The 24,465-nt window shown below is 32.5% G+C and overlaps 1 protein-coding gene across 1 annotated transcript; it reads right to left on the bottom strand.

Moving 5' to 3' along the window:
- Positions 1-18,844: 18,844 nt before the first annotated feature.
- LOC143043013 (protein mono-ADP-ribosyltransferase PARP14-like) lies at positions 18,845-22,099 on the bottom strand. Its single transcript, XM_076215510.1, has 4 exons — positions 21,974-22,099; positions 20,534-20,573; positions 20,238-20,335; positions 18,845-19,036 (listed from the first exon to the last, which is right to left on the bottom strand). Exons 1-4 carry the CDS (start codon positions 21,980-21,982, stop codon positions 18,845-18,847), a joined length of 339 nt encoding a protein of 112 aa, XP_076071625.1. The 5' UTR covers positions 21,983-22,099.
- Positions 22,100-24,465: the final 2,366 nt, after the last annotated feature.

The following is a 24,465-nucleotide window of genomic DNA, read 5'->3' as shown; positions in this document are numbered from 1 at the left end:
AACCATGACGAAATCGATATCCGTCACGGTTGAAAGGGCTTTATCACACTTCTATTTTTTATGACGTCATATCATCGATGCCAGTCACTGTAGCAAATAAATTTATCAATATCCTAATTGGAATGACGTCATGTCTCATAAAAAACATGAAGTGTATGATAAAGTGTATATGATATGGGTTTTGCAATAAAACACCGTATCTACCCTCAATCAATATAATCCATCAAACAGAGCTCTTGGTGTCTCGAGTTGATACGTATGTGATCTTAAAAAGTCCATATAATATTCTCTATTTAACTAAAGAGTATGTTGAATGACACCAATAAATGCACGATACAATAGAAATACATTGTATTATTTTAGTATTTACAATATATGAAGCCGACTGAATGTGATACATGTTCATGTATATGACTCACTTGAAAAAGATGTTTCCCATTATACAAGTAATTAGTCATTGCTTTTAACTAGTTCCTTAACTCAAACCAAAGAACTTATCATACATGATGTGCGTGTGGAAAACCCAATTTAACAAATTATGACTTGGATAGAGAGTTGTGTAATTGACACTCATACCACATCTTCTTATATCTGTTGTAAAAATATATATATGAAAAGTGTAGATGAATTCAACAACACTTATATATCTCCCAATTGATGCGATATTCCCGTGCTTGCATTTCCTATCATGATTTTCTTGATAGAGGGTTACTGCTCACAAGGAAGCTATTAAACCAAGAGTTCCAAATGGTGAAGTTGAAATCATCCCTTCGTAAATTTTACGGACGCCATCACGAGTTGGTTGACCGTTATGGAATAACCGTTTCACAAATGATATCGGATATGTTCCTTACGTCGTAACTACAATCCCCTTCCCTTTCATGAATGTGACCTACCGAATTAGACTATTTACCGGATTTGTAATCACATAAGCAACACGACGGGTGCCACATGTGGAGCAGGATCTGCTTACCCTTCCGGAGCACCTGAGATCACCCCTAGCTTTTGGTGGGGTTCGTGTCGTTTATTCTTTAGTTTTCTATGTTGTGTCATGTGTACTATTGTTTTTCTGTTTGTCTTTTTCATTTTTAGCCATGGCGTTGTCAGTTTGTTTTAGATTTATGAGTTTGACTGTCCCTTTGGTATCTTTCGTCTCTCTGTTATCATAATAATATTTATTCGTTAATTGATACCTTCATTTTGGTATTACAAAATGTCATGTTTTCCCTCACTATAAATGACGTCTTTGAGTGTTGGATGTGTACTGATTGATAGTACGGTCTTTAATATACGATTTTCTTAATTGTTTTTAACAAGCTGTCAATAACTGCAATACCCTCAGATCTTTACACTGTATCTTTTTGTGAGGAGCTTGTAATTCAGTGCTTGTTATTTGTTGCTTTTTATCATATTTTTATTGCGCTCATTGTTTTGGACATATACCAGACCGTTCGTTATCTCGTTTGAATTGTTTTATATTTATCCTTTCAGCGCCTTTTAAAGCTGTGGTTACGTTTTTTTCCTCGTATAGTTATGTCATAAATGAAAGTGCAATCTTTGTGTCATATTTCAAAATGAATGTGTTTACTTTGATACATATATGAAATAGATATTGAAATAACAATTCATTGGTAGCCGAGAGGTTTCGTCGATGTTCCAAAAACTCTATATATCTATAAGCAAGACTTGCTCATATAATCTTATAAACTTGAAATACAGTTATAACAAGAGAGTCTCTTAATTTGGTTATCTTTTTCTTGATATTGACGCAGATGGATTGATACGTTTCTTCCTTACATTTTCACCCACGCACAAACTGTTCCTTCAGGGGTATTAGAAACAACGACGACTGTATGTAACGCAATATTAGTTTTACAGTTACCATCACGTTTTGTTCTCAACTCAGAAACGACGTTTTCTCAAGGACTAGAACTTTGGATACAAAATTAGTCTACTGATTTGTAAACTTTTGATCACGTCCATTTTCGTACTGTGACATTTTTAATTGTGAATCACATAACGGATCATGCATTCATGGCATGAGAAACAAACCCTAGCAATGCAACTGGTCTGGCTTCGAATACAAGTTGAAGCTATTCCATCTTTATCTTACACTCACTGTGTATACAAAATGTATTTACGAGAATTATAATCAAAAATAACGATATGCCGTGCCTTTTATTTTCTATCATGGCTTTCCCCTGACCAGGAAGCTATTAAACCAAGAGTCCAGTGGTGAAGTTAAAATTACCCTTTCATGGAGTTGCTGAAGTATTGATTATTCGTTTCTTAGATGATTTATACTAACATGAGCCACACCACTGGTGCCACATGGAGAGCAAGATCGACTAAGCCTATTGATGAACTTGAGATCCACCCTGTTTTAGTAGGGGTTCGTGTTTCTCTGTCGCTAAAGGTTTTCAATGTTATGTTTTGTGTACTATTGTTTATCTGTTGGTCATTCTTTTTTTTAGACATGGCGTTGTAATTTTATTTTCGAATAGTTTGAATGTTCCTTCAGTATATTTTGACACTTTATAATATCGTCACTTATATACCACTCAATGCACGAGTCTTGCAAAATGAAAAGTTATGCATCTGGCAAGAGTTGTGCATCATTCTATGTTTCATATAAATCATAAATGTACGAAAAACAACTCGCATAAATTAAAAGTTTAAATGAATAGTTTTAAAGAGTTTGGTTCTCTGTCTTTTCACAACAAATAATGCCTTTCAATGTTCGGCGAACAGTATGAAAACGGAAGGCATAAACAAAGGGATCAATCAGACATTGAACTGCGACAAGAATTGCAGCCAAGTCACCAATTCCGTTAGGAACCTCCATACCGAAAGCATCAATAGCCATTAATAAAACGAGGGGACCACGCAGTACTAATGTAGTTCCTATCACGTACCCAGAGGTAGCGATAGCCCGAAATTCCCACTGTCTTGTTGCAGTTTTTAAATTATCAATCTTTGTTTTTTCTTCCGATTTTGAACTCCTTGCAGAATCAAGACTTACGCCTACAACAATATCGTCACAACGAATGATGCCAGCAATCGGTTGCTCGTCAAATGTGCATTCGTTCATCATCAAAGTTGAGCCCTCATTATGTAATTTAAATTTCAGATTCATCTTAGAGCTATTACTTAACAGCTCAGTTGCATTGGCATTCTTAATACTATAACCTAATTGTAAGTCTTCTGGTTGCTTATTATCTAAGGCCTGGCTAGATGCATTTTTTGTTGATATTTCTGTATGCTCTTTCGTGCCTACTTCTTCGACATCAAACAAACCTCCTAAAAGAATGTTCATAGCATTAGGCGCTTCCTTTTCTCTCTGTTTTTGTCCATTTTGTCTTCTGTGCTGATTGTTAGGAATAAATAGCATGTTATCATTAGGTGCTACAGATACATCTCTCTTTAAAATCCGAAATATTATACAGAGAATCATAACATATAGAACTGTTATGATTAAAATTATAATTATGAACAGACTTGAAAGTAGACCCATGATAATCTGATAATAAACTTTGTTGTAGAATACTTCTAAATAGCAGATATTTGTTCGATTCTGAATTCTTGGCACGGCGATAATGCATAAAATGACATACATCGTAGTGAAGATTAGCATCAGGACTGTCAACTTCTTTTTCCAACTATCATTCCGATTAAGACTTCCAAAATTATTCAGTTTTACTGTGACAAACCGTTCGATGCAAATCATCAAGGCAATCGTCAACGTTGCACTGGTGGAAACAAAGTAAAACGTAATCTGTGATAGGCATAGAACATCAAATTTTATACTAGTACCTTCTTTACCAGTAAATATTATTATGAATAAAGAAAAACCGTATAAACAATTACTACCACACAAACAGACGACTAACATATTGTGAGCTTTCTTTTCCAACTTCTTTAAGCCGATGATAAAAAATATGACATTGACTGCTATTGTGAAGATTGCAAACGTGGCGATTATAAAGCCATGTCCTGGCGGCTCAGAGACTATTCCCAATGTAGAATTGTTGGAATTTGCCATCTTAAATAAAAAGTAAATAAACGCATAAAAGAAAATTTATAATTATATTGTAAACATATTAACAGGAACACAGTTCTAAAATGTGAAATAAAACACCAGATACGAATGCTAAAACTTTGGTCAGGTCCTCAACTCGAGGTTGGGCCATTCGCAAACTTTACTGTCTACAAATATCTGCAATTATTTAATCTAGACAACAACAGACTTGAAATCAACCTCATCAAAAAGTTCAACTCATCCACTCATGAAGATTCACTTTACAAAGTACACGGACAACAATCTGCTGTAGCAAGCCAGGTATATGGCCACGTCAAGGCAAGCATGAGCACTTTACGCTAAAACCTATAGGAATTAACAACATAAAAACTAGCTATCATTGACAAATAATTTGCTCATTTGGGTCATTCTATATCTCAATCAATATGATAAAAAAAATATGTACAACTGCAATTGTAAAAAGGTCGATGGTTATCAACAAATTAATATATGCCGTCAATAGTTTTATTGTCGCAAATTTTGACCTAATGTTTCGCAGATTTTGCCTAAGTGATAAGTTCTGTTCAGTATGAAAATATTAACATCACTTTAATCAGTTTTAACCATACTGAATTTAGCTTTTTTGTCGGCTTTCACTACGAAATAATGTGAAAGGTATCGCATGAATGCAGCACATACTTAGTTTTCTGAAACACTGCTGGCCCTCACAGTTTTACTCTATGGAAAATTCAAAACGAAATTGCCCTTATCAAATGGCAAAATCAGATGCTTAAACACATGAAACGAACAGAAGCAACTGATATATTACTAACTTGGTACAGGTATTTCCTTATGATGAAAATTGTGGATTAAACCTGCTTTTATAGCAGTTTATAGTGAAACCTATAGATGTATAGCTAGCTGTAAAACCAGGTTTAATCCACCGTTTTCTACATAAGGAAATGCCCGTACAACATCAGGAATATGACAGTTGTTTTCCATTTGTTAAATGTGTTTGAGCTTTAGATTTTGTCATCTTATAAGGGAATTTTAGTTTTGAATATCCCTTGAAGTTCAGTTTTTTGGGAGTATTTTGCTTTTTTATATATATCTTATAACTTTACAATTCCTATTTTGAACTTTAAGGTAAAAAGTGTACATCATGTTCGATATTATTTTTTCCGAAATAGCCATTTTTTGCTCATTCACATCTTAATTGTTGTTTTTTCAAGCTTCTGTTTCTCATGTATGTGCACTAAGTCAAAATTTAGAGGTTATATGTCACGCTTCATGAATAAAAATTAAATATAGCTCAAATGTTAATTTAGATTGAAATAATCTTTTGTTTGCAAATAATATTTATTAAGACCATATCCCAAATCAGAATATATCTACTTCTTGAAATTATGTTGTTATCTCAACTCTGAAGAAAATAATTTTTTATTTTCATTTACTCTGATTCATTTTTATACCATGAAAGATGGTATCCAACGAATAGTAATGAATTTACATTAAATAAATCGGATTCTTTATAAGAAAATCCTTGTTACCAACTGTTCTTCAATGTTCAGTTTGGTGTCTTCTCGACAACTAACATTTCAGAGTTATATTGGAGATTTTTTACCATAATACAACATCGGGAGAAACAACAATATTCAAAAACTGTACGGATCACTAATGGTGTGTTAGCAATGATTTTTGTCAAATTATCAATTTTTTTGTCTTCCACTTTTAGATTTAATTTTTTTGAAATGATTATTTTTTAAACATAAATTGGATCCCTGTCTACGTATACAAAAAGAACAAACTGCATCGTGCGGGGTTTTGTCACCTTTATAATAACGTGACAAATTTGAACGACTTCCGTATAACAACTCCAGACTATTTGTCTATATATATGATATACCTATATTGTTTTCCGGTAAACGGACACGACCTGCTTTATTTGTTCACCTGAGCTGTAAGATACGGCTTCACAGATGTGATATGTCTGGGGGGAGTTTCGATGATATTTTTGTCTTGTATTGATCTCAAAAACATTTTACATATTTCACTAGTGCTTCAATCTGGCACATTTTGAAACGAAAATTCGGGGTTTTCGTCGATTTTTCTTATCGGATTAGCGTACTATAGGTGTCTAATACTGGTTCGTGAACATGTTTATAATTCATTTTCATTTTTGAAACACGACTAGTCTGTTTGTCAGTCACTGTGGTTGTCGTTGGTTCATGTATGTCATATATGTTTTTCGACTATTGTTTTGTTATGAATTAGGCCGTAACTTTTATCGTTTCAATTCGCCGTTTCGGAATCTAATGCATTCTTGGTATATTTTCAAAAACGTACACTAAAACGGTATGATTGTTTTAAAATGTTCTAAACAGTGGAAATTCGGTTAATGACGTAACGTTATTTTAATTTTGGTGTACGAACAATGAGGTTAAAAATAGTTCCTTAGATTATGAAAAGGCGAATTGTTTAACCATTTTCATGTCGGACCCTTCTATAGTAGAATAAAGAATATTGGTTTTAATCATTGTTGAAATCCGTACGGTAACCTATAATTGTTTATAACTTCTCATTCGAATTATGGTTTGTAGTGGTATCATGGACAATTATATTGTTGCTTTCGAACGGCGGTATACTATTGTTGCCTTTGTATATCACATCTCCTGATTTTTATATTGTTGCTTTTGATTAGCTCTTTCGTGTAATGATATCAAAAATTACTTTTAATTATTGATTCCATTTTAATACAGTGGTTTGGTATGTTTGCCGTATAATAGTCTAGACAATATATAAAAGAAAATGCGAACGGGTGTTAAAATTCCTGATAGATGCCATGTTATTACTGTATTACAAAATGATATGGTGAATACAAAGAGTAAATGAAAATAGTTATTATTAACCACATCGGACAATGATCATAAGGTAGTATAATTAAGGTGATAATTGCTGGCAGGGATTGCAGCTGAATCATGACTGTCTATATGAATAACCTCTCATGAACAAAAGAAGCTGTGACAGGAATAACAATATGAACACTACTCAATAGAAACCAAACGGTGAAAATTTAGAAAAAACAAAGCATAGTAAGCTATAAATGGCCACGATACGGGAGGTATAAATCAATTCAAACGAGAAAACTGTTTTGAGTCAACAAAAAATAAACGAAATACAAATATATGAAAAACAAATATAATATGCAATAATAAACACATATGTATTTGCCATATATGTTGATGCTAGGTGACCCTTTTCTTTTATAATTTTTGACTTTAAACAAATGGATTTATTAGCAATGTAAATAAAAGGTACCCTGTATTAAAATCGTGAATACAAATCGCTTTTCTGATTTAGCTTCATCAGAAATGTTGACGAAGTATCTTAAGGATGTACTTAGGTGAAAACTTTAAGCTGGTAGAGCATCTGTTAAGGATAAAAATAAGCTAAAATTATTGATAGGTCATGGACCTCCTTTTCGAGATATTTGAGATTTAAAATATGGCGAGAAAAGGCTGACTCGGACTTTTACCCTATATTTGCATTGGTATTATTTGGGTCTCATAACAAAACAAAGAAAATCAAGAATCTTCTAAAATTTTTGTAAATGACATTTCATGAGCTATAAAGTCTGATATGAAAAAATAAATGGGTGTTATGGGGCAAAATATTTTACCTGGTATTGTATGGAAAAACACCAAGGAGTCCGAATATTTGACACACATTCTAAAACCTCACTTAAGTACATCCTTAAGCCAAAGATGGATCCGACCTAAAGACGTGAAGAGCTGTAAAGGGACAAATCACTTATTTAGTGATGTTTAATCTTCGCCCTCTATCAATCGATGGCAAATTGCAGTTAAAAACTGTCGTTTCATATATTTTGGTTGGGTTTGTTGTTTTAAAAAAGTGAAGTAGCAAATAAGTGTCAAAAGAAGAAACTTTGAGGATAAATACACAGCCGATAACATCATGAAAGATGATAGACGAAAAAGAATTAAAATAAAAATAATGCAAAAGATAAAAAGTATTGACTTGTTTTAGGTATGATTGCTTTCCACACCGATTTAATATTTTCAAGCTGAAAAATGTTACCTAGCTAGCTATTCCTTTCCACCATCTTATATAAAGGAAGTGTACCCTTTTCCTTCTCACTTTTTTAAAACGTTGTTTGCAAATTTCCTAAAAAAACAAATTTAGGAATATGAGTATCTGTTTTTATCAGCAAAATGACAAAGATTGAAAACTTTCTAAATTATTGGACAACTGACAGCTGAGATCTGGCATACCAAATTAGATTACAACCATGTACCTTTGATGAGTTTGTATAAAAAAAGAAATTTTTTTAAATCCATAACGAAATTACATCTTTTACAATTGTCATAGCGAAAACATTAAATAAACAAAATCTAAATGTATTATTTAAAAGCATTGAGAGTATTTTAGAACAATTACAAGTAACAAGAATAAGTTGATATAACGGTGATATTTTGAAGATTTTTGGATTTATTTTACTTAAAAGAAAATCATGTGTATAGTTCAATTTAAATAAACTTTTAACTCTGTTTATTTGGATGCACGATTAAAAACTTTCTTTAGTGTGTTCTGTAGAGATCAAAATATATTTATAAAAAAGAGGAATATATCATTAAATTCTCTTTACAAAATTTATTAAAACTGAATTATTTAAAGATAAAAACAATATGATTTATTTATTTTTTCACTGTTAAAAACATGCACAAAATAGATAAGTTACCAAAACATACCTTTAATCAATACACCTCAATTCAAATCTGTTCAATCCATCCTCTGCCATAATGCTCAATGAAAAAATAATTATATTTCAAGGTTTTTATGTACATCCTGCTTATCATTCGTATTAATTACGCTTTCAAGCTGCATAAATATATAGTTGATACAAAGACATGCATGACAAGAAGGACAATGAAAAGAACAAATATTTCAGATACATTAACACGTTTATAACACGAGTAGGAAGTAGCTTCATTAGTATACCTGATAACACAAAAAATATCCAATTTTATTTGCTAATTGGACATCCGAAAGAAATAAGACAGCAGGGAACATTGATGTTGTAGTTTTATAGCTTTGACTTATATGAAGAGGGAGAAATTAAATGTTTAAAGATGTCGCTGTAGTGGTAATTGTGTCAGATTTCAATGGTCTAACTTAGTTATTCGTTTAATTGTTGAAGTAATATGTGCTATCTTAGTTCAACTTTATACGGGTATTACATCTATGGTTCAACAATTTCACATGTAGAAAATTTAGATTTAGATCAGTGCGTTAGTGGATTTTGTCTTTAATAGATTGATCAATAATTTTGCGGGGTAACCATGTGTGCGTTTCCTTTTCTCATTAGCTTTTGAATTGTAAATTATTTTAATTCATGTGAAATTAAAATGAATTGATGTGAAATGTAATGAATTTATGTGAAATGTAATGAATTTATGTGAAATGTAAATGTATTTATGTGAAATGTAAAGGAATTTATGTGAAATTTAAATGAATTTATGTGACATTTTAAATGAATTTATGTGAAATTTAAATGTATTTATGTGACACTTTAAATAAATTTATGTGAAATTAAAATAAATATATGTGAATTTAGAATTATTCTTATTGAAATTTAAATCATATGAATGTTTTAGACTGGAGTATTTCTTTGAAAAATTTAAGGTAAAGGTAAAACAAATATTTGTGTATTTTAGTTTTCAACCAACAATATTGATATGCTCACATTGTGGACGTGCGTTTGTTCTTTTGCCATTTGTTCATCATATTAAATGATTTGGTTTTATGCATTTAACATAATGGTTGGTCAAATTTGTCTGTTCATGGAAATATATATCATTTTAAAACTATTTGATTTTCTGATGTGGCAATATACGACAGGATCCAAAATGTCTGCATTAAACTTGCTTGAAGAATATTATATACTGACCGACTTAAGAAACGCAACACTAGATTATTCTTTTTAATTCCCATTGTCAAATGTGCAATTTTTGGAAAACAAACTAATGAACAGAAAGTTCATTCATTACTTCAATGTTTAAAAAAAATGCCAGTTCTAAAGTTGAATTGATTACGACATTTTCAATGTTCAAATATTGTGGTGTACACTGAAACCCTCGTTTTCCCCTTACCAATGAACGTGTCATCGTCAAAAGCAACGACTGCCTGTAACAAACGACAAATGATTGTCAGAAAGGTCAACCAATTCTGTTCGGCACGTTTTGGGTTCTGTTTTGCACCTTCTGGTTTTTCCGTTGCTCAACCCATTACAATGGGTTTCGGCAATTATGCGGTTGAAACTTTTAGGCTTTAAATGTTTTTCAACATTCGATTCTTTGGCAGTTCAGTTAATGGGAAACATTTATGGCATGAATCTGTGCAAAATGGCATTCAGTAATTTGATAAGCTGTTGACGTTGCGGCCGTAGACCTGCCTCGCAAATGCCGTTGCGTAATCAAATTCTATTGACGTTGCATTGTCAATACATACATGTTGGTCTGATCATTGATGGCTTTTAAAATATCCCGTCTATCGGTATCATTGTCGGAAAGACAGTAAGACGAGTTTCTGACGTCAAATTGTCTGGTTGCAATACATTCACGTCTTCCTGTTTGCAGTATTCTAATGGATTGATTCAGTTTTGTATTCTTCAGTCTTGGCAATTAGGAGATGCTACATGTTTTAAATGAATTAAGTGTGGCCAAGGATTGAAAGAACTCTTTCACAAAGAAAAAAAAAGAAAAAAAATCTTTTTATGGGTCGAAATTTCGCTTTCTGATATTCGTGCGATCTCAATAATCCGGTATGTTTCATAACCACAGATTAGTTAGATGTTGATTTTTTCGAAAGAGAAACATGAATAGTAGTTGTTTGAGGATCAAACATGATTTTGGTAAAAAAAGAAAAATGAGTATTGCGTCAGCCAGTTGATGATAAACCTAATTTTGTATTTTTACAATTAAGTAATAATACTAAGCATGATAGAGCTGATCCGAAGAAATTAGTACGACAAATCAAGTCATTTGCTAAGTAAATGGTTAATATTATTATCGGTCAGCCTTTTCACCAGTTCCATCTGATTTCAGACATAATTACATAAGGTCAATGCAACTGTAAATGTAAAGGATCATTAGGAATAAGGACCAATAATAGTTTCGACATAATATAGGCATGTGGTCTGACTCGAAAAACGAACGCCAAATTATGAAAGTAAGGCGAACCAAGTAATATTTTAGTTAAAATTACCAAAAACAGATCACTTTAGTCCTAACTCTTTTGTTTCAAATAAAAAAATGTACAAAAGTAACAAACAAAATCCAAACAAAGACAACTTTTGAAAAACAAACAACGAATCAGTCTGCACAATTTCAGAAAGATATATTGTTTTCAAAGTTAAAATTTTCAGACACTCGATTCAGCGGAAGTTAAATGCAATTTGACAGTTATTACAAACATTTTTAATTGAGTTGATGAATTAAGATTATAACCGATTAATATAACAGTATATTCAATATATATAAATGTTCGATGTTGTAACTTCTTTCTTACAGCAAATCATCTTTTGTATTTCTTTGCGAATTGCTTGAAATCGGAAAGCATAAACAAAAGGATCAATCAAACACTGAAGAGCAACGAGTATTGCGGTAATGTCGCGTATAGCGTTGTCATACTGGATTCCGAATGCATCAAAAACCATACACAAGACCATAGGGCCTCTAAGTACCAATGTCGAACCAATAACATAACCTGCTGTTGTGATAGCACGACATTCCCAGCCTCTCAATAAACTCAGCGCTTTTTCCGTCTTTAAAGATGACAGCCTTTCCCGTTTTGTAGTGTAACAATCAGCTTCTTCCTGAGCAACAAAATGAGCAGATGTGCCAATTGCTGATTGCTCATTATGTTTAAAGTTGCCGGTCGTTTGCATGCTTACCTTATTATTTGTTTTATGAACAGCTTCTTCCTGAGCAACAAAGTGCGTAGATGTGCCATTAGCTGATTGCTCATTTTGTTTAAAGTCGATGGTCGTTTGCATGCTTTCCTTATTCTTCGTAAAAACAGCTTCTTCCTGAGCAACACAGTGATTAGATGTGTCAATAGCTGATTGCTCATTATGTCTAAAGTTGTCGGTCGTTTTCATGCTTTCCTTATTCTTCGTTTTATTATGTTGTTTTAAATGGGGTCTTCCAATGTCATGTCGTAAGGTTCTTTCCAAATGGTTACTACTTACTTCCTCGTCACCCTCTAACATAAAGTTTTGGTATTTAACAGGTGATTTTTTAATTTGGAGTTGAATTGCTGCCTCAGCACATCGATCTGGAATCGTAAAACGTTGATTAGCTCTGAAATCCCCTAAACTTGTCGAACTGAACTCAATACAATCTCTTCCATGATCAATATCTTTTAAATGTTTATTTCTTTTTTCTGTCTGTGAGGTATCGGTTTCAGAGTTGCTGTTACCAATGGGTGCTACCTTTGTTTCGTTTATCCTTATTTTAAATACAAGATATAAAATGATCATATAAAGCGTTGTAATGGTTAAAGTTAATGTGACAAACAAACCCGAAAGAAGGCCCACCACAATTTGGTAATCTGCAGTGTTATAGAATACCTGCAAATAGCAAATATTTCTATGAGTTGCTATTCTCGGTTTTGCAACCATGCAAACAATAACATAACCTGTCGTCAAGAGTAACGAAATTATTGTTAAGTATTTTTTCCATCCATCTCTGCGATTCAATGTCCCAAAATTGTTGAGTCTAACTGAGACAAATCGTTCAATGCAAATCATTAACGCCAGTGTTAGAGTCACGCTAGTAGAAATCAAATAAATTGTAATCTGTGAAATACATGAGGCTCCAAAATTAAAACCCATTCGGTTAATGAACGTTAGCATCAGCAAAGAAATACCATGTAAGCAATTTCCTCCACATAAAGAAATAATTAACATGTTATGAGCTCTGTTTTCCAACTTCTTAATTCCAAGAACGAAGAATATAACATTGATCACTATTGTAATAATGGCAAAAGGTGCAATGATGTAAACACGTGCGCTCGACGGTGGTGTCATTAAATTAAAAGTGGTATTGGTGTGGTTCGTCATCTAAAAATAACGCATAGAGTTATTAAAATGGAAATTTCATTTACGTTTAGAATAGATAATGTTTTTGCGCCAAAAGGTCAAATAAAACGCAAACTTATTGATAATGTATATCCCATGTACGAGACTCGTGAGAAAAATGTTGTAACAATACTATATCATTTCCCCAAAAGGTAAGTAAATGTTAGTATCTAAATTGTGAACGCAAATGTAGCAATATGCTCTTCAACTTTGTACTTGTTTGGCTTTATAACTATTTTGATCTGAGCGTCACTGATGAGTCTTATGTAGACGAAACGACAGAGGCAAGAAGTTTTTAAAAATGAATATAATAGCCTGGTAAAATATGAAAATAAAAAGCCTTGCAAAAAGTAAAATCACAAAATATTCTGCAACATGAATGCTGGAATCAATCGTGTACACATGTAAAGATGAATTTCCGCACGGCAATGAAAAAGCATGAGTAGCAACAGATGTAAATAAATAGTTAATCCGAACAAATCCAACCATATCAAATGGTTATCCGCTCATTCAATAACAACAAATCTAAATAGATACATGAGTATTACCTTCTCTTGTAGGTCTGTTTAGGATTATGACTTATTAGATTAGGGAAGCTGCATTTAAGAAGAAATTAAAATAAAGATATAAGATGATTTAATAATGACTTATGTGATAAGGTGCATGCATAAATGATATGTCATTATTCTATATATCCTATAAGTTATTATTGCTTTTGGAATAAGGAATGGTTATTACTAGTCCTAATGGGATAATAATTTTTATCGAATTATCTTTAATTGCTAGAGTTGTCATGATTTGTCCATATCATGATAGTAATATTGATATAAACTCGTTTTTATTGCTTTAGAAAGAAATTTGATAGTTTAAATTATCTCGAGCAAAATTCATTTATTTTACTACTCGGGTACAGTTCAAAATGAGAATACTGTATGAATTATCTTTCATTTAAATATACATTTGCAGATTGCAAAACAATGTATAGATCACTAACACAATGTTTTGTTCTTTCTCTTATTTCCCTTCTTAATCGCAACAAATGCCTCTTGGTCTAAATAGGTATATTACAGATTTATGATCTGCGAGGAATGCTTCAAAACATTGTTATACAACGTACAAGAAGGACAAAAGATACCAAAGGGACAGTCAAACTCATAAATCTAAAATGAACTGACAACGCCATTGCTAAAACTGAAAAAAGACAAACAGACAAACAATAGTACACATGAAACAACATAGAAAACTAAAGAATAAACAACACGAACCCCACCAAAAACTAGGGGTGATGTCAGGTGCTCCGGAAGAGTAAGCAGATCCTGCTTCAAATGTGGCACCCGTCGTGCTTATGTGATAACAAATCCGGTATAAATAGTCTAATTCGGTAAGTCACATTCATGAAATGGAAGGGGATTGTAGTTACGACGTAAGGAACATATCCGATTTCTGTAAACTGTATCACATAACCATCATGTGTGCCAAACACAAAGGCAGTAGTAAAACTGAGACGTGAAATGTCAACGAGAAAACAACACTACTAAAGAGCAGACAACAGCCGAACGCCAACTATGGGTCTTCAACGCAGCGGGAAAATCCCGCACTCGCAGTTGGACTCAGCTGGCTCTTTTTTCTTTTCTCAATACTTACCCTATACATGTAGCAAATGTAGACTGAAGAAACACACAGCAAAACACACAGTAAAATACAGTTTAAACAATTCCTAGTCCGATGTTGGAAAACGTTACGAAAAAAAACTAAGCAAAATGACAAATACACATAAAAGAACTACTAGCAGTTACTCGCATGCCAGCGCAAGACCTCAATAAACACCCCATCCTACATATACAGATGATTAAATGAGCAACAATTTGCTATGCTGTTTACGAGTATTCCAAAACTAAGATAAGGGAGAGGGTTATGTACAGCACATATGTATTTTACAAACAATTGTAAACAAAAAAGGTGTGAGAAACCAAAGGGACATTATAAAATAAAGATAAGCTGACAACACCATTGCAAAAACACGAAAAAAAGAACAAATGCAAATACAAAATTATGATCGATGCTGGTATTACCTACTACGTTGAATGGTCTCCTGTGGTCTAAGCCCACCAACCACCACAAGGTCAGAGACCATATGGCAGGGTTTTTTTTTACATATCTTACCCCACTATATAGATTATTACTATATTTCCAACGATTTCAAAATTGAGTAGATGATATATTTATTGTTTAGAAAAGATTGTGGACTGCTAAAGTTTTATTCAATAGCTAGCAATGATAAATAAGATACAAACAGAAAAATGAAATCTTATACATCTACATCTTCGTAGTCATCAATGTTTCTAACTGCAACCAGACGAGTATTTGCATTTTGACAAATGTCATTTGCCTGACATGGGCATAAATATGTACATGAGAGATTTTGTTCAAAACAAATGCAAACTTAATCTTGTAGAAATTCATATGACATCTGATCTTCGAGATAGAAAGGAATAAGTCATTCTTCTTTTCCCATCCTTACTTAAGAGGAGAATGTAGTATAGTTTTGCTATATGGGAAGACATCAAATTTATGTCTGGAGTGAAGCTCTTATTACATATTGTTTAGAAGTAAATTTACAAGGATGAAGTTTGACAAGGGAGAAATTATAAATTGTAAAATTGACAATGGAAATGGGGAATGTACCACAGAGACCACAACCCGACCATAGAACAGACAATTTTAGCCAATGTTACAATCAATTTGTTTAGGTCACAATTATCTATTTTGATTTTTGACTTGAGATCATTCAGCGTAACAACAAGATCTCGAGCTGCGTCCATAGATTCATCGATGTCACAATAAGAAAGGTTTGACAAATCGAAAAAATCATCTGGGTTTTCCTTTAAGACTATAAAACAGCGCACTTACCGATCCTAAACAGGGATGACGTTGTTAAAACATGTGCGCCTGGTAGAATGTTACAGATTGCAAACCCGAGACTTTTACATATTTCGTGGACGGGCATATAGCGGCGGAAATATTGTGTGCAAGTTATAGTGCCTGTTTGAAAACATAGCTCATGCGTATGCTGCATGGAGGGGAAGTAATTAACGCATTAGATCAGAACATCTGTATCTTGTGACTTTATTATTATCCTACCCTATATGCCTTTTACACCGAACTCTTTATCTACATGAATAGCATGTAAAATCCTGCGGGTATCTACTTCATCGGGCGTACAAAATGATTATCAAAACCTGAATACTCCTCCTGAGCAGAATTGAGGTCCTTGGAAGTGCTAGCTAGATAAATGACGCTTCAAATATACTAAAATATACATGATCTTTCTGTGTTCCCAGACCCTCGATAAAGCTTATGTTTGTGCTAATTTCTCGCATATTAATAAGCAATGCAGTTATTAAGAACCCTGACATATAATACACATATTTCATTCCTACTTTGTTTAGGGCTTGATGGGCATAGTTTAACAGGACTGTGTCCCATATTCCGGGTCTGAAACGTGACCGAAGGATTTAATTTGTATATTACAATTATAACAAAAAATCAATTCAAAAAAACAATTAAAAATATAAAAACCAACAAAAAAAATATTTCCTAAAATAAAACAACAATCTTCAAAATAACTCGACTATTCAATAAAGTAATTGTCCTAGTTAATGACCTGATAGTGTAAGCTACAAACGATTGACGGCACGAGAAAAGGCGTGTTTGAATCAAGGCAGAATTATCACTAAATTTGTGTTTTAAATTGCTATTTTCTTCTCACCGATTAACATTACACGAAATATATTTGGCACACATATGAACCATGTCTTATTGATGAAATCAGAGTAAATATTGTGAAAGTTATACGCAATAAATTTTCTTTTGTTCAAAATGTGACAAATTTCAGCTTAAAAATATAGTCTTACAAAAATTATGAAATACTAACACTTAAATTATATAAATCTTTTCAGCTTTTGTTATATGATAAATTTAATTTTTAACCTAGATGATCAGTATCATTTGAACAAATAACACAGAAAGCAATAATTTTATTTTTCGTGTTGAAGATGGTCTGTATGAGTAGGTATTTTTGGGTACCCTTAGAAAGCACAAAATTTTGAAAAACGTGACCACGGTAGCTTACGACGACATTCATGATTGGAAAATATAATGATTTTCCAATAGTTTGCATATAAATATAGCCGTGTGTTATCCGTTTACTTAAACTCGTTAACTAGACGTCTTTTTCGATACCGGGCACCCTACTGAGATTCAGTCATTATACATAATGACTAATTTTTCTAGGCATTTAAAAAAATGCCTGGAAAAATAGAAAGGCATTTTACAAAATGCCGGAAATGGTTTTTATAGGATGAAATGTTAATAAAACAAAATAATTTAAAGCTTTGAACACCGGAGCAGGTTTATGCATGATAATTACTGAATTAAAAAAGAAGAGTTTTAATTATCAAGAACAAACTTTACTGAATTATTCCAAAAAACTATAGGAGCTAAACTGTCAACAGCAATAACGTTCAGAAAATTACAACCTACAAATAAGACAATATGACCAAAATTTTCAACTGACCCCTTCTGGAGTTAATGCCCTTTATATTTAATTTTAAAAAAGTGTAATTTTAAACAAAATTTTTCTCCACTTCATATTGTGGACAATATAAGTTAAAACGTAGCCACAATTTGCAATAGGGTATATTTATTGCAAAATGTATACCATGACACTGCCAACCATGTGTTTGCATCGCAAAAAAAAAACAGCCTTGGATGGCGAAACCCATATTGTAGAGGGGAGTTTGTTTCGATGTGGATGTACGAATTTGAAATTCTCATTATTTTTGAAAGGGAACATTCAATAAATAGCCATATTGTATTCAAATGCAAAACTTTTTGCACGTTAATAACTCTACAGCAATCAGTCAATTAAAACAAAATTACTTAAAAATATACATCATACGACAAACAAGATGGATTTTGAAAATAAAGTAATTCTACGGAACCATTATTTATTTTCTTTGTAAGACATTGTGCTTTTGTCCACTTTTGTCATTGTCCTTCTTATACAAATTGCATGAAATTGAACAGGCAATTTGTTGAATTTTGCTCCTAAATTTCAGTCATTCTACAAAATGACTAGGTTTTTTTAGTCATTTTTTAAAATGCCTGTCAAGTTTAGGCATTTTATAAATTGCCCGAAAACTCATTCATTTTACAAAATGTCTAAATTTAGAAAATGCCTGTAACATATATACTCCCGATCATGATAGACAAGTCGATTGAGGTCATACTGATAACGTGATAAAAGACCTTCAACAGCATGGTGGCAATAACACAGCGATCTTATAAATCACTTACGGTTTTTGTTACCTTTTCGAAATTTTACCTTCATAATTTATATATAACACAAAATTAAAAGTAATCACCAATGTAACATTGTTATTCACATTTACCTAGTCAAATTGATTTACCTCATACTTTTTACACTTACAATACTTAGCAGGAAGGATATAGATGATTCTTTACTTTTTGTTTGTAAGACCTATTTTTAAATAGCTTTGATAACGTCGGAGCTTATAGAAATATTAAATTCTATCAATTGCAGTTACCTCATCTGGTTTTGCATTCTCACCATTGGCAGAGAAGCATAACACTCGTCCGTAGTACTAGTATACCTTTTTATATCTCAGGTCATAACCATTGGTAACAACAAATTCCCCATTTTTTAAAGTGCCGTCGAAACTGTCATTTATTTCATTTTGTATAGCTTGTCCTGCAGCTTTTAAAACAGCGGTTGAAAGTCCTGCAGTATGATTCAATTGTAGATTATGTGAGCACGTGTGTACCAAAACATCTGCCTGTTATGTAGAAAGCACTCAACAACTCATATTGTAAAGAAAAGAAAAAGTGAAATAACTTTAATACCAATCTCCGAAAAAAATATTATAAATGGCAAGTCCCTAAGCAAATCGCAAAATCAAAAGCTCAAACACATCAAACTAATTAATGGCAACTGTCAAACAAGTGGGATATTCCGCTAGCCATAACACAAGGTTTTTCCACGTTTTAAGTGAGGACTATGTTAGTTGTTTTTCACTTTTTCCGTTCATTGATAGAGTTTGATTTTATCATTTTGGATAAAATTCCGAATTTGGAATTTCAAAATGCATTTTTATTTTTACAGCCGCCATTAAACAAAATCTGCATATCTGGTACGACATATAGAATTTCTTAAGATCTGCTATTGCAAAATTATTTCAAATAAAAGAATATATCCCCCTCACGCAAAGCTCTGATTCCTTGAAGCACTATAAGTTTAGTGGTAACTTTTAATGTTAAAATTGGTAAGTAGATGAATCTTATTTGTTTGTTAATCTAGAAAATAAAATTGAGAATGGAAATGGGGAATGTGTCAAAGAGACAACAACCCAACCAAATAAAAAACAACAACAGAGGGTCACCAACAGGTCTTCAATGTAGCGAGAAATTCCCGCACCCGGAAGCGTCCGAATTGTTAGCAGAAAATGTTTTATCACAATAATTATTGACTTTATTGCAAATATCTAAGTGATGTGTATGTTGGTTTTTATAAATATTTGCCATAAAAGTTAATCATTGTAAAAAAATATTCACCAAACTTTAATCAATGGATGTTCTTCGCGTCTATAAGGCTTTTTTTCTATCCCAAGAATAGATTACCTACGCTGTATTTGGCAAAACTTAAAAAAAATTGTTGGTCCTCAATGCTCTTTAACTTCGTACTTTTTTTTTTTTTTGCCTTTTTAACTTTTCTAATTAGAGCGTCACTGATGTGTCGTAGGTAGACGAAACGCGCGTCTTGTGAAAATACAAAATTCCAATCCTGGTATCTATAATGAGTTTATCTATATACAGGTTTGAAGGTTTGTAACAAAGTGCAAAGTATAAGAGGAAGCAGTCAGTCCCATTAAAATACCAACCACTTGAAAGTTAAATTTATCTATCTCCAAATTACATGTATTTATTGATAAAACACATCAATTATGCTTTGTCTAAACAAAAGTTTAATATAACAAATACCTGTTTCTGTGTCAGATCTCCTACCATGACTTTAATAGTTGTGTTCCCTAGTGTCGTACTTCCAGACGTCCTTTCCATCAATCCCCTGGCCTCATTCCCTGTAATATATTAGACATAATTCAAGGTTACTGATACTTAGTTTTCTTCAAAAGGTAGAAAATGGTGGGTTGATCCTGGTTTTATAGCGCTAAATCTCCCAATTGTATGACAGTCGACCCAGAGGTAAAAAATAACATAATCGGTACATATTTTCCTGAATTACAAAATATCATTCTTAACAGCTTGAGATTATGAACCTTTCAGTCTGGCTCTTCTTCTTGCTGCTGCAACAAATTTCTGAAATCAAGAATAAATCATCAATACAACTGTCTTTATCACACTGTCAAAAGACGTAGTCTTTGAATTATTATAAAACTATTAGAGTATGGTTCAAATTCTTCGATAACTAACTGTTGTCCCTGGAATAATGCAATAAAGAGATGTAAATCTAACAAAGATTTTAAGGTGGTTTTGATTAATTTGTAATTGAAACGTATTCATATTCCTGATATTCCTGATTTTAAAATACCTATTGCAGATTTTACACGTTCAATGCTCTCTTAACAAGTATTTTGAAAATTTGTCATTTCAATAATGGAAGCAATTAGTTTAATTTATTTAGAGGAAATTGTTGTTTATGGATATTCATATTCACAAATCTATTCAAAAAAAAATATCTGAAAGAATCGAATAAATCTCAAAAGGAGTGAAATCAATGCTCGCAATGAGAAAAACTTTGTTTAAAAGTCAAGTGAAGAAAACATATCTGGTTTGAAAGGGACAAATTATACTTTGCAAAATTACACTCTGATTCGAAAAAATGTCTCTTAAACTGACATCGTCAAGAATATCGATTAATATTATGATTGGTGGACTTATTTTCAAACATGACATATCTTTGCGGTTGATAAACTTAGAAATCATACAGAAACTAACGTGCCAAATTTCTTGGGTAAACGCAATCTTTTACGATTTTGCTAATCTGATTGGTTTTCTTTTGATTACATTCCTTATAAAGTGGATATAAATTCGAGGCTTTAAATTCACATTTATATATTCCTGTTTATACAGTAATTCAGGACGATTCTTCTAGATTGAAGGATGCTACTAGCAAGGAATATATGGAAATGAGTGGTGTAAATGGTGATAGAGAAGCAGCTTTATGAATGATTACTGTAAACCAACTTATTTTCGCGGATACTTTATTTCGCGTTTAACCTTATCTAGTCAACTTCGCGGCTATTTAATTTCGCGATATTCTTATTTACTAGAGGTGTTTAAATAAGGTAAGATCCAAGTTATACATATTCGCGACGATTTAAATTCGTGTCATTTTTCTAATCGCGAAAATCGCGAAAAAAAATCGTTCGCGAAATTAAGTTGGTTCACAGTATTAGACTCCATCATGATTTGGTCGACCACTTTAGAAAATCTGTGTTAAATAGGACTTTGGATAATATGTTCTGTTAGTCTTGGTTTGATCAGCACTAGTGTTGCTACTAGTTGAACAGGAAGTACATGAATTCACGACTTGATCCTAGCTTGTTGTTCTAGATTCAGATAATTTAATATTACAATGTGTGTCTGTCTTTCTTTATTCTTTTCTGTCACGTAATAATACGTTCTCCTCTATTTTGTTATCAGGTTTCCTTTGACTTCATTAAAATAATTCGTCCTTCGCTACAACCCAAACATACCTGATACATTTGGTCTTGATAAACAACACATATTACTAGTTCCAACTTTGGATTATGATTTTGTTCGTTGTACCTTTCAACTTCTTCGAATAACGCATTAGCTCCGACATTTGGATTGTAGTTCAACTGGCCAATTCAAAGGACAGGAAACGCAATTGACTGATATCCCAAACTATCAGCTTCTTTGAGACACGCATTCAGTGCTGTATGAATATACTTTAAAATAAAAGATATATATTTAATTATTAGAAGACAAACTATTTTAGCTTGTACAATGCTTTTTCACAACAAAATTTCAAGATCTAAGTGTCCTATTGTTTCAAATTATTGATGCATCAATTGCATTACAAAATTTAGGCTTTAGCTTTCTTATAAAAGATTAATGCAAAATAGTTGCTTCGGACACACGAAATATATGAATCTAAATTTGCATTGGTTGTTGGAATATGAAAAATACCCACACAATACGCTTGTCCGCAATGACTGCCTTTCTGTTTGTGTTACATTGTAGTGTTGTGTCGTTGTTCTCCTCTTATATTTATGCGTTTCCCTCAGTTTTAGTTTGTTACCCCGATTTTGTTTTTTGTCCATGGATTTATGAGTTTGAACAGCGGTATACTACTGTTGCCTTTATTTAACATGTAAAAGTATTTTTTAGCCCTTTCGATGTTTGCAGGAAGAGACACAATATAAAAAGTGTATAATATATTTAGTCAATCCGTTAATATTCCCTGTATGTCGAATGCGGTTGAATATGGTTCTTTGTGATTCACCTTGTTTCAGAGCAGGGATGGGTTAAGGAGACAGCAATAAACTCCCAAAAAAAAAACATCTGCATATCAACAAAGTTTTGAAAACCATACCACATTGAATGCTAACTATTTGAAAAAGAGTGCAAACATTAACAAAAAAAAAACTATGGTAAACATCCAACGCAAAACATAACAAAAAACTGATACATATCAAACGACAACGTTGCTATGTCTTAGGTTTTCTATTGTGTTTGTGTACCGCTGTTTGTCTTTTTGTGTTTGTCGTTTTTTGCCATGGTGTCATCAGCTTATTTTCGAAATATTAGTTTAAATGTTTCTTTAGTATTTTTCATTATTTCTAGTTTATCCTGCACAAAGACGATGACGAAGACGCTTGATGGACCTAATAAGCACACGGATACAGGCGATCCCATAACTAGTAACAATGCCATAAAAGCGTGTATAATTAACGAACTTTTTCTTGAAAGGACATAACTTAAAAGTGGTAACTACGCGACTTTAAAATGCTTATATAAAAAGAATCGTGCATTTTACATGTAGTACTATTGTTTTGTGATAATTTGGATTAATAACATCTGGTTTATGGCAAATTAATATTATTCAAACGTTTTCACCTTTAGAATCAATGTAAAGCGGAAGATATATGTGAACTATATGTAAAGCTTCTAAATATCCAGGTCCAGTAATTGCGACGTCACCAGGATTAATATTAAACGGATATTTAACGTCACATTCACTTTGGATACTGTTTCCCGCAGCTGACAGGATTGCCTGCGATGATGATCCTGCTTTGTCAAGTTTTAACTCAGTATTCGTGGTATTGACTATCCCATCAATCTATCTAAATTTCAAAATAATATATGTATATATACTACTACATGTTCGTGATACATACAAATGAACTGTTATAAGAATAGAAACGGTCATAGTATATTTAGAAAAGTTTCAATCACTGTTCGTTTGTACTCGAAACCATTTGTCAACTAGGTACAGCTGTAACATACCTTTTTGTATGATGGGATTTAATATTATTATTTCATGCATGTTCTTCGAGTCTCTTTGCGATTCGAAACTAGAAAGTTTTTGACTCTAAGGAAAAATAAAGTGTTTTAGACGAGGTTATTTTTTAAATGTACTTTTTAGTTCCGGTATTTAAATTAGACCGAATGCAATGTCTATTATTTCCGGTAGTTAAATTAGACTGGATGCAATGTCTATTATTTCCTGTATTCAAATTAGACTTAACGCAATGTATAGAAAAAAAAGTAAACCAACAAACAAAAAAATCACAAGCACCCCGGACGTAACAAAATATTGTATCAGTAAAAGGTTTTGTACATAGTGTGCTTCCCTCTTAATCCAACTGTTAAAATAAATAATAAGGACAACAAGTTCTGCTAAAGGTATAAAACAAATATTTAAAAGGCAAATAAAAACATAGTTTTACCTTTTGAGTAGCGATGTTGCCTTTCACAATACTCACAGCCGTTCGGCCAATTTGCAAATACCCATTTCTTCTTCCTAGATGTTTGAACATTTTAAAATTTTGGTTGTCAATAAATTAACACTAGTACTCTTGAAATCACGGATGCCATCAATAACCGGAGGGGGTTCAAGAGCTCCTAAACGGTAAACAGATCCAGCGAGTTTGGCCCTATTTATGTTGCTCGTGTAAGTATTAATCTGGTGGTTGTACTTTATAGGTCACATTCGAAAAAA

This window comes from Mytilus galloprovincialis, chromosome 8 (genome assembly GCF_965363235.1).
Source record: "Mytilus galloprovincialis chromosome 8, xbMytGall1.hap1.1, whole genome shotgun sequence".
Lineage (NCBI taxonomy): Eukaryota > Metazoa > Mollusca > Bivalvia > Mytilida > Mytilidae > Mytilus > Mytilus galloprovincialis.
This window is presented reverse-complemented; position numbering and strand designations above follow the sequence as displayed.

Bases quoted from the DNA above. Each gene is read 5' to 3' on its own strand.
- LOC143043013 (XM_076215510.1), bottom strand. The intron at 20,336-20,533 runs GTTCATAATCTC...AATATATTACAG, and splicing joins AAGAAGAGCCAGACTGAAAG to GGAATGAGGCCAGGGGATTG. The intron at 19,037-20,237 runs GTATTTGTTATA...TCTACATAACAG, and splicing joins GAGATCTGACACAGAAACAG to GCAGATGTTTTGGTACACAC.